The sequence below is a fragment of the Stigmatopora argus genome, chromosome 20 (assembly GCF_051989625.1).
Source record: "Stigmatopora argus isolate UIUO_Sarg chromosome 20, RoL_Sarg_1.0, whole genome shotgun sequence".
NCBI lineage: Eukaryota > Metazoa > Chordata > Actinopteri > Syngnathiformes > Syngnathidae > Stigmatopora > Stigmatopora argus.
The window spans coordinates 12,779,545-12,794,802 of NC_135406.1; the positions used below are offsets into that span (position 1 = coordinate 12,779,545).

The 15,258-nt window shown below is 40.4% G+C and overlaps 2 protein-coding genes and 2 long non-coding RNA genes across 4 annotated transcripts in view; 3 read left to right on the forward strand and 1 right to left on the reverse strand.

Moving 5' to 3' along the window:
- The window catches only part of LOC144066125 (uncharacterized), a 131,655-nt gene that overhangs the window by 55,762 nt on the left and 60,635 nt on the right, over positions 1-15,258 (forward strand). The window lies entirely within an intron of this gene.
- Positions 1,611-3,500, forward strand: LOC144065675 (uncharacterized). Its single transcript, XR_013297259.1, has 3 exons — positions 1,611-2,610; positions 2,739-2,869; positions 3,184-3,500. It is a non-coding gene; the product is annotated as an uncharacterized LOC144065675 (long non-coding RNA).
- On the reverse strand, positions 6,285-13,633 carry LOC144065537 (uncharacterized). Its single transcript, XM_077588485.1, has 2 exons — positions 12,984-13,633; positions 6,285-9,682 (listed from the first exon to the last, which is right to left on the reverse strand). The coding sequence occupies exons 1-2, from the start codon at positions 13,111-13,113 to the stop codon at positions 7,812-7,814; spliced, it is 2,001 nt and encodes a 666-aa protein (XP_077444611.1). The 5' UTR covers positions 13,114-13,633; the 3' UTR covers positions 6,285-7,811.
- Positions 14,651-15,258, forward strand: part of LOC144065674 (uncharacterized) — a 2,055-nt gene continuing 1,447 nt past the window's right edge. The window contains exon 1 of the long non-coding RNA XR_013297258.1: positions 14,651-15,122. This is a non-coding gene — a long non-coding RNA (uncharacterized LOC144065674). The remainder of the gene's footprint in view (positions 15,123-15,258) is intronic.

Sequence of the window (15,258 nt, forward strand, 5' to 3'; positions counted from 1 at the left end):
GACCGAGGTTCTTGCGCTGGTGGTCCTCAGGAGCTCCGTCAGCAGGTGGGAATACCCACGTGCTCTCAGTATATCTGCTTCGATTTGATTGATTAGTTTTGTGAGTAACCTTGTGAATTGTGAAGTAATATGTCAGAAGAAGCAGAGTGGTGCAGCGGAAGCGTGGTTGGCCCATAATCCAGGGCTCAATGGATCGAAACCATTCTGTGCTACAAACATCAGTTCTTTTTGGTAGAAGCAAACTACCCCACTTCCAAGTGTTACCATTGCTGTGAAAATTTGTTCTTGAAAATTAGTAATTCGGTGAAACTTCTCTTTTCTCATTTTCTTCTGAGGGATTCCTACTGATCAAAAATCAGATCGGAAATCTGACCTGATCGCATCATTTTCACAAGATCGGAATTTGATAAAAAACGCATTGTTTTTTTTAAATGCCTTGACATTCTCATGAAGGCGGAAGTGATACCGCGAAACATGTCAGGTACGGCCTAAAATTCATCGTGAAAAAGGAACAGAAAATAGTCAAATAGGAAAATTCATTTTTATTTCATTACATTTAGTCCATTTTTCTTTTTGTCATCTATTTCAAATATTAACAACAAGTGATTAATTGCATTCTATTTTCATACACTTTGAGAGCATGTTCTCAACAAAAAGAAAATGCATTACCAGTTAAAAAAACAACTGAACAAGACAGGTAAAAAAATTGAAAACAATGGAAAATTACATCTAAATATGAGAAAAGAAATTCCTGTCCTTAGGAATAAAACATTGGCAACAAACTGAGCAAAAAAGTTGCTCTCTTACTGAATGTTTGAAAAGGTCTTTGCGCTGTGTGGGTTTGTTGTGTGATGCTTTAAGTTTTCCTTCCAAATGAATGTTTGACTACAGAGTGGCCAAGAAGAGGGGTTTCAAATTCTATACGAGAGGAAACTTAGAAGCGTACTTGTCATTAAGGTGACTTGATGACTGGGCTGTCTCGCACTGTCTTTGCCGCATATCTGGATAAAACATGATTGTGCTGAATGGAGGTAGGTGTGTACGCGAGCACGGGTCCTCCTGTCTAGAATTTGGGGGACGCAGTCCACGCGAGACTTCCAAATATGTCGATAACTGCTGTTTGCTCGATTTTTGAATGTGTTTTTTTTCTGAGGAAAAAATAAATAAAAACGAAAAACAAACAAGAAAAAAATCATTCAAAAACATAACGCCAAAAATACATTTTGAAAAACAAAGAAAAACACCCTCAGACAATAAATTAATTTGAAAAACGAAGAAAAAAATACTTCAAAAAAACAACACCACACCAAAGATGAATGAATTTGAAAAACGGCCAGGACTTTATTTTATTTTCAAGGTGAGTGCGATCAGCTTCCGTAAACCTGAACCCCATTAGAAAGAAATTAATTCAACATCCCCTTTTATTTTGTCTCATGAAGGTCCCCTAACATAATGAAACAAAACATAAACAGCTCACTGAAACGAACATGGATGTAATCTTAAACTTCCTTTAGTACACAACAGACAAATTGTTAGGGTTTCTTGCTTTTGTTATGCTTTTTCCCGCCTGGTTTCCTGTCTGAGTGATTGCCCATTGTGTTCAGCTGTCGTGTCTCCGCCCCTGGTGTATCCTTCCTCCCTCTTGTGTTTCCCAGGTGTTCCTAATTGTCTCGTCAACACGTGTCAGTCTATTATAACCCCACTGACTGCTTTGTCGTTGTTGGATCGTCTGCTGATTACCATGCCATGTTTCCACATTTTCCTCGATCCAACGTGGCGCTCCTCGTTCCTTGCTTTCCCGTGTCTCCCCTAGTCAGGTTTTGTTTTGTTATTTGACGCAAAGTCTTTTGTTAGTCTATTGCCTCCGGTTTAAGTTATTAAAGATTCGTTTGAGTACTACTTCCTTCCCTTACCCGCTTCACTGCAATTGGGTCCAAAAGATGTAACACAAACAGAGCATATAACAATACCTATATACAGTAAATTCTCGTTATTCTATGAGAACAGTGTCTCGCAGCCATTGTAAGCGTCTGTTGGCTTATTTAAAAATCCGCTGCAATGCTCTGAAGAAGGGTAAGAGCAGCTCAAAAAAGCCCTGGATATAACTCTTGGCATTCCCAAGAATGCCAATGATGCCATGCATCTCTCCATGCTGGAAGGTAACTGAACATAATGACAAGATGGCAAAACATTTGCTCACAAATCAAGTCCAGTTTGCTTACATGTCACCTTCATCTCTCCCCCTTCAGGTTTTGATGAATGCATTGAGTCACAAGGAGAGCTGCTCCTGCAGGATTCCTTCAAGGTCTGGGATTCAAGAATAGCCTTGAGCATGGGAAAAAATAGACAAATCTTCCTCTTGAAGTCCTTGGTGGTGTGCAAGGTGGTCAAGGATGCCTAGAGAACGAGTACATTTACAAGAAAAAAAACTCAATGTGTCATCCTTAACCCACTTTGTACCGATGCAATGTTCTCCATCAAAATGTTCATCATGCCATTTCTTCTATAGATGGCAGACATCAAGCTGACTGAGCACCTTAAAAGAGACCCCGCACGTTTGCTTTTTTAGTGGCCCACCGTTCCTGGAGGTCGAGCAACATTGTTCTGAAGGTTAGTTTCATTGTCAAGAATAAAAGTACAGCAAGAATTATGGTCAACATTTTCATCAAAAAGCACTGATTAAAAAGTGCTCGTTTTTCTAATTGTCTTAACATTTTAAACATTGTCCTTGTCAATAGGCTTCCACGATTGAGACCAAGTCGGAATGAATTGGCCATATGCCAAAACTAATCCAGGAGCACACCACTGACCTGAGGGGGGCAGTCAAGGAGACAAATACCAAGACTGCCAAGCTCCACAAGACGCCAAGGTAAGAAGCAGGTTAACTTCATACAATTCAAGAGGCATCTTGGTTCAGTAAAAGTGACAAAAGGTATTGCTTTTTTTTAATGAATAATAATCCAAAAATGTGATTGGCATCCTCAGCCACTGTTGTTTTCACTTGACTAAGTACCTTTTTAAAAATGTATTTTTCAATGTCATTGTAGTATTTACTGAAATGAACAGTTGAATTATAAAAATTGCTTTCGACATGCATGGGATTGGAAGTCATGTGAAAAGTGCAAAAGCAACGTTACACAAGCCCATGTCTGTTGGGGTAACGGAACAAATTGTGTCCGGCAGGTCAGCGAGAACCATTGAGGCCATGTCACTGTCCATTGTTTCACAACCATGGTGTCTTCCAACAGTCGATGCTCCAAAATGAAGGATGGTTTGACTTTTTCAGATTGGACACAATAAACATCAAGAATAAAACAAAGATTGAGTTATGGTGGGTTTCCAATCCTTAGCCAACATGTATTCTCGTACAAAGGGCCCAAGGTCTTTAGCTGAGTGAGGAGATATCATCATGGAAACATGTGGATGAGATGGTGACATGGGGAGATCCGGCGGGTTATCCTTCATGTACCATTTTAATTGTTCATCAGACAAATGTGTATTGAAAGCCACTCCGGGTTACCAATAAACAAATCGCCACAATGTATTTGCAAAGTATGTCCTTCAATTGTTTGTAACGAATCAGTATAGACCTCATTACCTTGCCTATCATAGTAGAGCGTGCAATGCAAGCAGTCAGAAACCAAATCATATGTACGTAGGTGCCGTACCCAGGGCAGTCACAAAGGCCAGTAGTGTTCGGCTTGTTTCCAGCCGTCGGAGTCGGTGTCAATGCGAGCCCAGTAGATGTCAGCTGATAGATCTGTAATACAACTTCAAGAATAGGCACAGAAAAAGTGAGATCAATTTAAAGGAAATAGGTTTATTACCAGACTGCAAGATGGAGAGAGAGCTCTAACAGTGGTGAACCGCTCAGCGTGGTGTCTTTTGCAACTCTCTCTCCGAATGAACAGTGGGTCAGTCTTTATATAGGAAAACAGGGAAATATTTCTAAGACAGTGATGTAGGACAAAGTTTATGTAAACAAAACTTTAGGCTGATATGGTTAGACATTTGCAGGGCTAAGTTGTATGCAAACACGATATTTTTATAGCTCACACAAACTGCTGCAGCCTATCTTACATCGCGCGATTCGAACAAACAATTATTAAGCTAGTTGGCCACATCGCACAATACAAGCAAACAATTGCAAAGCCAGCTAATTAGCCTATCTTACATTCCACAATCTTAACAAACAATTGCAAAGCCAGCTAGTTAGCCTATCTTACATTCCACGATCTTAACAAACAATTGCAAAGCCAGCTAGTTAGCCTATCTTACATTCCACGATCTTAACAAACAATTGTAAAGCCAGTTTGGCCAGTCTATCTTACATTTTACAATCTTAACAAACAATTGTAAAGCGCGTTTGGCCACATGGTGCGACATGAACAAACAATTATTAAGCCAACTGGCCACTATATCTTACACAGCAAAGATTGGGGCAGTTGCTTGGTGGTGCCTTGCAGGAGAGTCTTGGAGTTAATGTCCATCTGGACAGGACACATCTTTATAAGAAAGTCCCCGCCCATCAAGTTGACAGGGAACTTTGGAGCATAGATGAAGGAATGAGTTATAGTCAATGAGTAGCACTTAGTGGCTACCGGGGAAGTTAAAGGCAGGATGATCTCTTCACCCTTGGATCCTAGTAGTGGTATGATAAGTTCACCAATAGGCATTCTCAAATACCCGCACAAATAAAGAGATGGGGCAATCCTCTGTGAAATTCTTGCAAGAGAGAATCGAATCGACTCGTCTCTGTCCAGGTTCATTCTCACGTTACACGCATCTTTCCCCTGTTTTAGCTTCAAGGACCCTAGTTACAATGGACGTCTCAGCTCTCAAAACAAATGAAGGTCATGGAGAGACGAAAATAGGAGTGAGAAGTCAATAGTAGAAGAGCCTAGTTACAATAGAAGTTTTAGCTCTCAAAACAAATGAAGGTCATGTAGAGACGAAGGTTCTTCTCCACATTCCAGCAGTCCAAAAGGATTCGACCTTCCTGTTGTTTGGTCTAACTAAGGACCAAAGCATTTACTTCATTGCAAGCAGATGTAGACTATAATAACTTTTCTCTCGTGTTAATGAGCTAAATAAAGCAAAGCGTACTTCATTGCGAGCAAATATATAATAATGTAAGACCAATAACCCTAACAGTATATTTTTCAATAGAAATGAACCACCATCTCCCCCGTTTGCGAGGATTAATATATTAAACCTGTACCCTTTACAGCAATTAAGCCACATAAAATGCATGCTAATCAAAAACTCCAAATTCATTCAATAATGTGTATCGCGCAGTTGTTTGAAATGAGCAATACCCCAATCTAGTAGTTTTTTGCAAACATTTAACATTACATTCCCTTTGTAGTTTGTCTATCCTCTCCTATAAAACTTTCTTACTCGATGTTTTTCCAATAGTTGCACATAAAATAAAAATCTAGTTACATATCTCCCAATTATCCCCTTCAACATCAAAGATTTTACCGTTAATTTCAGATAATGAAGTTAGCGTATTTTCATACCTGTAGAAAGAAAACAATCTTTTATATATTAATTTGTCAAATTGTTCAAATTAATGTACCACTGTAGAGAGCATCCTGGCGTACGGCATCACAGTGTGGTACGCTGGAAGCACGGCGGCAGACAAAAAGGCCGTGCAGAAAGTGATTAACACTGCCCAGAGGATTGTCGGCTGCTCTCTGCCCTCACTGGAAGACATTGCCAGCCCTCGTTACCTCAGCAGAGCCAAGAACATCATAGGGGACCCTTACCACCCTGGTCACAATCTGTTCCAGCTGCTGCCCTCTGGAATACGCTATAGGTCCCACAAAGCACGGACAAGTAGGCTTAAGGACAGTTTTTTCCCCACATCCATCAGACATCTAAACTCGCGGTAACATAACACACATTCCCTTCTGCGGTAATATAAAAAGAGGTTTTGGGTGGTGATCTGCCTCCTACTAGCTGACTGAAGTAAGGTAAGTGGAAGACAGTGAGAGGTAAGCGAGAGGTAAGCGACCTGTATCCACAATAGCAGAATGCCAATTACAAGTCCGTACTAGATTTAGGTCTTTTGCCGAGTAAATGTAGCTTATGGAGAAGCACCATCAATTTGTCATCACACGCAGTTTCTGCTTTTTGTGTTGTGATAACTACAACAGGGGCCTATGTCCGATTATTATTATTATTCATTAAATCTGAGCAAATAACGCTTCTCTTTTTTGTCACCTTTGAATTTGGAAGGCTGATTTTTTTTCAACAAAAAGACCCAAAAAGTATTTTCCCCCAAAAGAGTTTTATTGGAACTACCAAAAAAATGACACGTTAAATCGGTTTAAAATCGTGATTCATCTTATAATATGACAAAAGTATAAGGACATTGTACAACTTATTTATTTATTTTGAGCAAATTCATTATCTTTCACACCATATTTCTAATCATGTTTCTTAGATCCTAGATTCAATATATCAATCATTTTCATTCAAATGTATCATGTTTGAATAACACTCAATATTCTTATTGGATTTGCTAGCAAATCTGCAATTTTTCAAATTTCTTAGGCATGTCTTTAACTGTGACGACATTTTCCATATTATTTAGATAGTAAATTAAATAAAATCTTCAACGACACTCAATTTTCTTATACAGTAATACCTTGACATACAAGTGTTCCAACATACGAGACAAATTTGAGATGAGAGCATACCAGATGGTTCCCAATTGTGAGTCAGTAGTAAATTAAAACAAATTTTGGTGTTTTTTTTTTAGGATGGAAACGGATTAATTTGTATTTTGTTCATTTCTATGGGAAGAATTGACTTGAGATACGAGTAAATTGACATACTAGCTCGACCCCGCAGTAAGCTCGTATCTTAAGGTATTACTGTATTTGAATCGTGTGGATCGATATTACACGTTAAAAAGTGTAAACAAGATTTTCAGAATGCAAAAACAATTATACTTCACTTACAATGATCTTTCATACAGAAATTGAAAAAGCAAGCAAAGCTGTGATTGGCCACTGCTTATCACAACACATTTGCGTCTTTTAAGTCTATCCTTACAACTAAATCGCTGGCAAGAAGCTGAGCAGGAAAAGGGTTTCTGACAGACGTGGGTACCGTATTTTCACGACTATTCGGCGCATCGTATTTTTAGCCGCAGTGTCAGTAATGGGTGCTATTTCTGTATTTTAAACACACAAAGCATGCACCGTTTTTTAGACGCATATATATTATATATGGATGAACATCGAAACGCAATAGCGCTGGCTACCGGAAGTAGCCTATTTCCGGGTTCCGGTGTGCAGTGACTGCTGGGAAATATAGTTCTTGCACGCTACACCCACACGCTAAAAACACGTTTTTAAAAAGGTAACGGAAGCAAAACTGAGTTTGGTTGTACTTTATTTAGACATTTTACAACTTACTTATGTCATCATCACCCACAAATCCATCAAAGTCCTCATTTTCTGTGTCCGAATTCAACAATTGCCCAAATGAGTTTTCCAAAACGCCGGGTCGAGTGGTTGTAGTTCTTAAGCCTCCGGGAATGACGGCAAGCTCTGAGTTATTATATAATATATTATATATTCCGTTGAAGCCAACATCTAGCGGCAGGATTACTTTTGTAAATACAGCCGAAATGACGGTGAGCACCAAATTAGTGTGCTCGCCGTCATACTAAGTGTATTGAAGAACTGGGTGTATTAAGAACTCTATATCCCAGCAGTCACTACGCAGAACTTTATCTACGGGAAATAGTAGAGTCTGGGGCTGCTTGGCGTAGTTGTCCTATCGACTGATTTATTTTATTTTGTCGTGATAACAATTTTAGTATTTGTCCATATATTTATAGTATATAGTTTTTCAATTGTGTAGCTTTTTAATTGAGCAGGAAAACATTGTTCTTCAGTGTGGGTTAATAAGTGTTCTTTTAAGCTTCTCCTATGGGAAAATGTTCGCCCACAAACTGAGCAGGAAAATGTTTTTTTGCCAGTGTGGGTTATTACGTGTCTTTTTAAATGTTGCATTAGAGAATAGGCTTGACCACAAACTGAGCAGGAAAATGGTTTTTCGCCAGTGTGGGTTCTTGTATGGTCTTCTAAGTGGTGCTTTTGAGAAAAGGCTTTACCGCAAACTGAACACGAAAATGGTTTTTCACCAGTGTGGGTTCTTGCATGACTAATTAAGATTCCCTTCCGTGTGAATGTTTGACCACAAACTGAACACGAAAATGGTTTTTCACCAGTGTGGGTTCTTGTGTGGTCTTCTAAGTGGTGCTTTTGAGAAAAGGTTTTACCGCAAACTGAACACGAAAATGGTTTTTCACCAGTGTGGGTTCTTGCATGACTAATTAAGATTCCCTTCCGTGTGAATGTTTGACCACAAACTGAACACGAAAATGGTTTTTCACCAGTGTGGGTTCTTGTGTGGTCTTCTAAGTGGTGCTTTTGAGAAAAGGTTTTACCGCAAACTGAACACGAAAATGGTTTTTCACCAGTGTGGGTTCTTGTATGTATTTTTAAATTTCCCTTCTCTGTAAATGTTTTACCACAAACTGAACATGAAAATGGCTTTTCACCCGTGTGTGTTCTTGCATGACTAATTAAGCTTCCCTTCCGTGTGAATCTTTGACAACAAACTGAACACGAAAATGTTTTTTCACCAGTGTGTGTTCTTGCATGACTAATTAAGTCTGCCTTCCGTGTGAATCTTTGACCACAAAATGAACACGAAAATGGCTTTTCACCTGTGTGTGTTCTTGCATGACTATTTAAGTCTTTCTTCTGTGTGAATCTTTGACCACAAACTGAACACGAAAATGGTTTTTCACCAGTGTGGGTTCTTGAGTGTATTTGTAAAACTTGCTTATGAGAAAAGGCTTTACCGCAAACTGAACACGAAAATGGTTTTTCACCAGTGTGGGTGCTTGTGTGTATTTTTACATTTCCCTTCTCTGTAAATGTTTTACCACAAACTGAACACGAAAATGGTTTTTCGCCTGTGTGTGTTCTTGCATGACTAATTAAGTGTCCCTTCTGTGTAAATGTTTTACCACAAACTGTACATGATAGGGGTTTTGCCCCAGTGTGGCTCCTCATATGCGTTTTCAAAGAAGACTTTTTCCCAAAAGTTTTCCCACACTGAAAGCATTTGCAGAGTTTGTCGCCACTGGGATTTTTCTTAACATCTTCAACATCATCATCGTCAAAAAGCAAGTTGTTGCCATCTGATAAAGGAGCAATTAAATTTTCTGCTCGCCATCCTTCTGTTGAGCTGCCGCTCAGAAGCTCCGCCCCTCTGTTGGCCACGCCCAGATCATCTTCACTCTTGAAAGGCTCACCAGTTGACCATTTGACACATTCCTCATTTTCGATTGGAGGTTGCTCTTCTCTTTTGCACTGTTGAGGGAACTCTGGCTCCTCCTTTTTAATTCGGGGCCATGTTGTGGTGTTTGCAGGCTCCGCCCCTCCGCTGGCCACGCCCCGAACATTTTCCCTCTTCACGAACTCACCAAGTGACCAGGTGGAATCATCTTCCTCCTTTTTGATTGGAAGTTGCTCATCTCCCATTTGTTGTTGAGGGAACTCTGGCTCCTCCTCTTTGATTTGGGGGAGCTCAACTTGCCCTTCAAGGTCAACAGACTCATGCCCATAAGCACCAAGATCATTTCTGAAACCTGCAAAGACACGAAGATAAATGATTAACCATTTTCCAATTATAAAATCTCTGGGGCTCTAATTATTACAGTGTAATATATTTTTCCACTTGGAATGAGTCTTGGGTTGATCTTTCACTTTCAGTCGCTCGGTTTGTGGCGCATGCGCACTTTCGCTCTCCGTTTCTCCGTTTCACTCGCGTAGATGGCTACACTGACACAGGCTGGATCACGGATCATAGCGCCTCATTCAGTTCTATGCTGAGAGCAGCGGAGGTGTGCGCACCGAGCGGAGTGATCGGCTTCACGGCTTCTCCTTCGCCCAGCTGATTGGAGGAATGAATGAGTGAGGCACTGGACAGCCCGGCCGATGTCCCGTCCTCCAGAGCCGTATACCTCACCGTGATTGGTTCATTCAGCTCCGAACACAACAAGTGTCATTCATATCAATCTTGCGGGCCGCACAAACATTAATCTTTCATATTAAGACAAGGGCCGCAAATTATCGTCCCGAGGGCTGCAGTTGGCCCGCGGGCCGCGAGTTTGAGACCCCTGGTATAGAGAGAGAGATTTATGTATTAGAAACTGGCCGAAAGAAGCGATCTAACGACGATTGCAGTTTTCTTCTTTTTTTCATCATGAATGATGCGGTAGCACTGTATGGCATCATTCAATTGATTTGCAAACTTTGCGCAACGTTCAATATTTGGGTCCTGCTGCTCGATCTTTCTGTTTATAAATGGTACTGACGGTCGAACGATTCAAGTTGTATGCCCGTGCAACGCTCACCACTCTCACGCGCATCAAGCTTCTGATGTCTAAAAAGCTCCAGTATTTGTATTTAATCAATAAATGCTGTTCGGTTGGATTTTACCCCATTTTCGGGCAATGTTTGGCCGTACGCCATTGACATTCATCGCTGTCTTTTCCCGGGAAAATCGCCTCCCTGGCCTGGTTTTAATGTCTGAAAAGCTCCAGTATTTGTATTTAATCATGAAATGCTGCTAGGAAGTGGATTTTACCCCATTTTTGTGCATTGATTTATTGATTATTTTTTATGTGTCGCAGCTCTAGCTGCAGTAGAGTTTTATAGCCATAAAATAGTTTTTGAGGGTTGGATTGATACGTTGAAGGCGCTACGAGAAAATGCACCGACCGCCACTGCCAAAGGGGAGGCATTAAAAAAGCATTATCTTTTATTCAGTAGCAGGTCTATTATTATTTGGGGGATTAATGAGATTGAAATAGAGGTACAGTGGTATCTCTACATACGAGCAGCTCGAGATACGAGGAAAATTTCGAGCAAATAACAAGATGCGAGAAAGCCAGTTAGCCAAGACATGAGGCTGTTTATCATTGTAGCGCACTGTCTTTTTTGCCGCATCTCTTTTTTGTACAACTGATATCTACGAGCACTGGGCGGAGCATTGCATTTTTTCAGTGTTTTTTTTCGTCACTCAGCGCGAGTGCCGGAGCGATCGCCAATGCGAGCAGTATAGTATATTACTTCTCGTTGGCTGCTCATAAGAACATCAGGGGCACTGGCTCTCTCCCTCGCAACTCCTCGTGTAATATCTCTGGTCGCAACTAGACCTCTTTGTAACGTCTCTGCAAGCACTGAGCGGAGCGTTGCATTTTTTCAGTGCCCCCCCCCCCCCCCCCACACACAGCCTGTTAGCACCCGTTAACGGAGCAATCGCTAATTCAAGACTACTTCTCGTTGGCAAGTGGTCGTGCGTTATCCTATTGTGAGGACATTTGTGTGCATTATTTTTGGAATATTTTGAAGGGAATACAACAGCAAACAGCCCATCGATAGCGAACGTGAGGGTGGAGGCGTGGCAAACAGCTAACCCAGCCAGAAGGTATAAAAATGTAAAACCAAATTAGAATTCAGTTTTGTGAAAAGTTACATTAAACGTATGTTTGAGTGTGTCTGTATATATTAATCCAAGTTAATTTAAATTTGTTTGTTCGGTTACGAGTGCGTTGCCGTGGAAAGAATACCCCCCCCCCACCCCCCACCCTCTATGTCCCTCTCTGTACCCTCCGCGAAATCCGTCTAATTTTAGTTCCATTAAAAACATTTTATTACTATTAAACCACTAGTTATGTGTTACTTGGTTAATAAATGGCGAATTAGAAGAAATAAAACATTTTTTCCAAGCCAATATCCTGTTTTTGGTGTTTTTTCAGAGGGTTGGAACAAATTAATTTGTTTTTAGTTCATTTCAATGGGAAACGTTCGCTCGAGTTATGAGAAGATCGACATACGAGCTCAGTCCCGGAACGAATTAAGCTCGTATCTAGAGGTACCACTATATAGTCTGATTGGACACTCTAAATTGCCCCTAGGTATGAGTGTGAGGCTGAATGGTTGTTTTTCTCCTCGTGCTCTGCGATTGGCTGGCCACCGATTCAGGGTGTTCCTCGCCTCTGGCACGAAAGCAGCTGGGATAGGCTCCAGCACAGCCTATACAAGATTTAGCATATCAGAAAATGAATGAATGAATGAATGTTGGAATTAAAAACAGTGGGAGAAGCCCAATGTAGCCTCGGCAGCAAACCTCGACTGGGTAGATGGTGCATTTCCAGACAATTTTCTGGCACTCGGCTGCCAGATTCAAGTATTCGGCCTTCTTGCGCTCGAAGGTGGTCTCGATCCCCTCCTCTGATGGTACTGTTAGTTCTATGAGGTAAAGTGCTCTTGCCTTGGAGGACCATATCTCAATGTCTGTGCGGAGTGATGTAGTGATGATCTCTGATGATAGTTAATCTATTTATTTAAAAGCTGCATTTGAATTTTAGCATTAAATATGAAGTACTTTCGCAGGCCGCACCACGGAGTGGCAGTGGGCCAGATTTGCCCCCCCGGCCGCAACTTTGAAACCATTGTTTGAACGCTGCTCTCGTTGTTTCGTGCATCTACATCTCTATTTTTTTGAATGTTCAATTTAGAGCATGCAAATAAGTGTTATGTCACTCAAGCATGTAGCCAAAAATGGAGGGCGAGTAGCACGAATAACTCTTGAACGCCTCTGGGAGGCGCTCGCGCTTTGCGTAATTTGAAAAATACATTGTTTGTTTATGATAAGGATACAATAAAAGGAAAGCTACTGTTTAATGCCGTTGTTAAGTATTAACACGCGTTGAGACTCATCATTTCCCTCCTAGAGTGGTTATATTTAAATAGAAATATAATTTATTACATCTTTCTTCGAATGGTGCTAGTGCAAATTCATGAAAATGTACGTACGCTACTATAGTTTGGTGTCAATAGAATACCTTTAAGGGAATATATGGAAATAAAAAGTGTACCCACCATCTAGTCTATGAAGAACAACTTTTTCGTGCGTTATGTTGCAAACTGTCGATTGCTCGTGAGTTGAATGCTCCTGTTTGACCTCAAAAAGTTCCTCCTGGAGCTTTGGGCGTCGTGTTCTTGCCGACATTTCCACACGTGAATTCTGATGATGATGGCGGCGACTTTGATAGCTGCTAGCTATGCTGAGCTAAAATAGCCAGGAAACCTACAACGAGTTCTTAGTCGACCCTTTCCTTTATAGCTGCTAGCTAAGCTTAAGCATAAACAAGCACTTCAACGACTTATTTATTTGATATCTGCTAGCTATGCTGAGCTAAAATAGCCAGGAAACCTACGAGTTCTTCGTCGACTTGTTCCTTTGATAGCTGCTAGCTAAGCTAAAGCATAAACAAGCTCTTCGACGACTTGTTCCTTTGATAGCTGCTAGCTAAATTAAGCTAAAGTATAAACAAGCTAGTCAACGACCTGTTTATTTGCTAGCTGCTAGCTGGGCTAAGCAAAAGCAGGTTTTGCTGATAAATAGCGATGGAACGAGCGACGCTGGTGCGTCAGCACTGTGCCGATAGCTCAAGAGAGAAAGCCCACATTGGGGCGTGTAAAGCTTTAAAAAGAATCACGTGACCGGTACAGGGAAAGTATCGTTTGGCCAAAGTGTGTTAATACATACACAGTTTAAAGAAATAAACTGTTTCAAAGTGTCGTGGGTCTGTTGGACGGACTTTGGCGTAAATATGGCTCGCTCTAAGAAGTTTCCCCCAGTGTGGAATCATTTTGATCGTGTGAGGCAAAACGAAATAATCACTTTTATTTCACATGATTTACCAGTTAACAAAAATGTGGACATAAGTTAAAAAATATAACTCAAATTTGATTTATCTTACTATAAACTCCGTTTGGAATTTGAAAAAAAACATGGATTTTTTTTTACCTGCAATAAATTTATAACTACTGCAGGGGTCACTATTGGATGACCAACACGGTTTCATTACAGTGCCGGCACAATGTGTCAATACAATCCTTGAGATACCATCGTCCCATCACTAAGGTATATCCTTCCAAATTCAAAGGTGACAAAAAAGAGAAGCGTTATTTGCTAAGATTTAAAACTAAGAGGAAAATAAATATTAATTTGAACAGTTTGACAAATTCCTTTATAAAAGATTTTCTTTCTACATGTGTGAAAATACGGTAACTTCATGTCTGAAATTAACGGTAAATTGTTTTATCTCTTTGATGTTGAAGGGGATAATTGGTAGATATGTAACTAGATTTTTATTTTATGTGTAACTATTGGAAAAACATGAAGACAGTTTTATTGGAGATGATAGACAAACTACAAAGGGAATGTAATGTTAAATGTTTGCAAAAAACTACTAGATTGGGGTATTATTCATTTCAAACAACTGCGCGACACACATTATTGAATGAATTTGGAGTTCTTGATTAGCATGCATTTTATGTGGCTTAATTGCTGTAAAGGGTACAGGCTTAATATATTAATCCTTGCGAACAGGGGGGAGATGGTGGTTCAATTCTATTTAAAAATATACATTTATTCATTTGTTTCTGAATGTGAATGTAACTATTGCAGGGAACAAGAAATATGTTTATGCCAGGCTGGAGAGGTGGTTTTTAAACTCCTGTGAAGAATCCAGATTGGTTTTCCTTTTGTGTTTTTTCCCTTTTTTTGTATTAAGTTATCCAATCCAATATACAACCAAACGTACATACATATATCTATATATGTACAACAAAGCAAAAGCACAAAGTACAAAGCAAATCAAAGTAAATGGGATCATTAAGAATCACCAAATCAGATCATTAAGACAGAAAAGCAGCAAAAACACAAAACGAGCAAGAGTGGACGGAGCTACCGCCGCCGGCTGCCACTTGAACGGCGCCATCTTGGTTGCGGTAGCTAAAACGGATACAGACTCAAAAAGACGTTGTAAAGTTGGACAAAAACTGGAACCACACACAGGAAGTCTTCCACAAGATGGGGAACTTCTGCAGACTGTGACCGAGGTAGAGAATATGCAGAGTCACTCTTCCAAGTTTATCCGCACAGTTCCTCAGTAGTCTGGAGCTGAAGACAACAGTAGTGGGGTAGAACTCCTCAAATCTGTTTCCGGCCTGGTAAGCGCCGACAGCTCTTCCATCTTATCCCATGATGGAATGGTTGGTCAGAAGCGTTGCTTCTTCTCCCGGCACTTTTGCCCAGCTCCGAATTTCCTGCGGTATTGAGGTGTTGCTCCTTCTGCTGCGTATTGTA

Bases quoted from the DNA above. Each gene is read 5' to 3' on its own strand.
- LOC144065537 (XM_077588485.1), bottom strand. From the start codon at position 13,113: ATGTCGGCAAGAACACGACGCCCAAAGCTCCAGGAGGAACTTTTTGAG. The intron at 9,683-12,983 runs GTGGGTACACTT...GTGTCTTTGCAG, and splicing joins TGTTCTTCATAGACTAGATG to GTTTCAGAAATGATCTTGGT.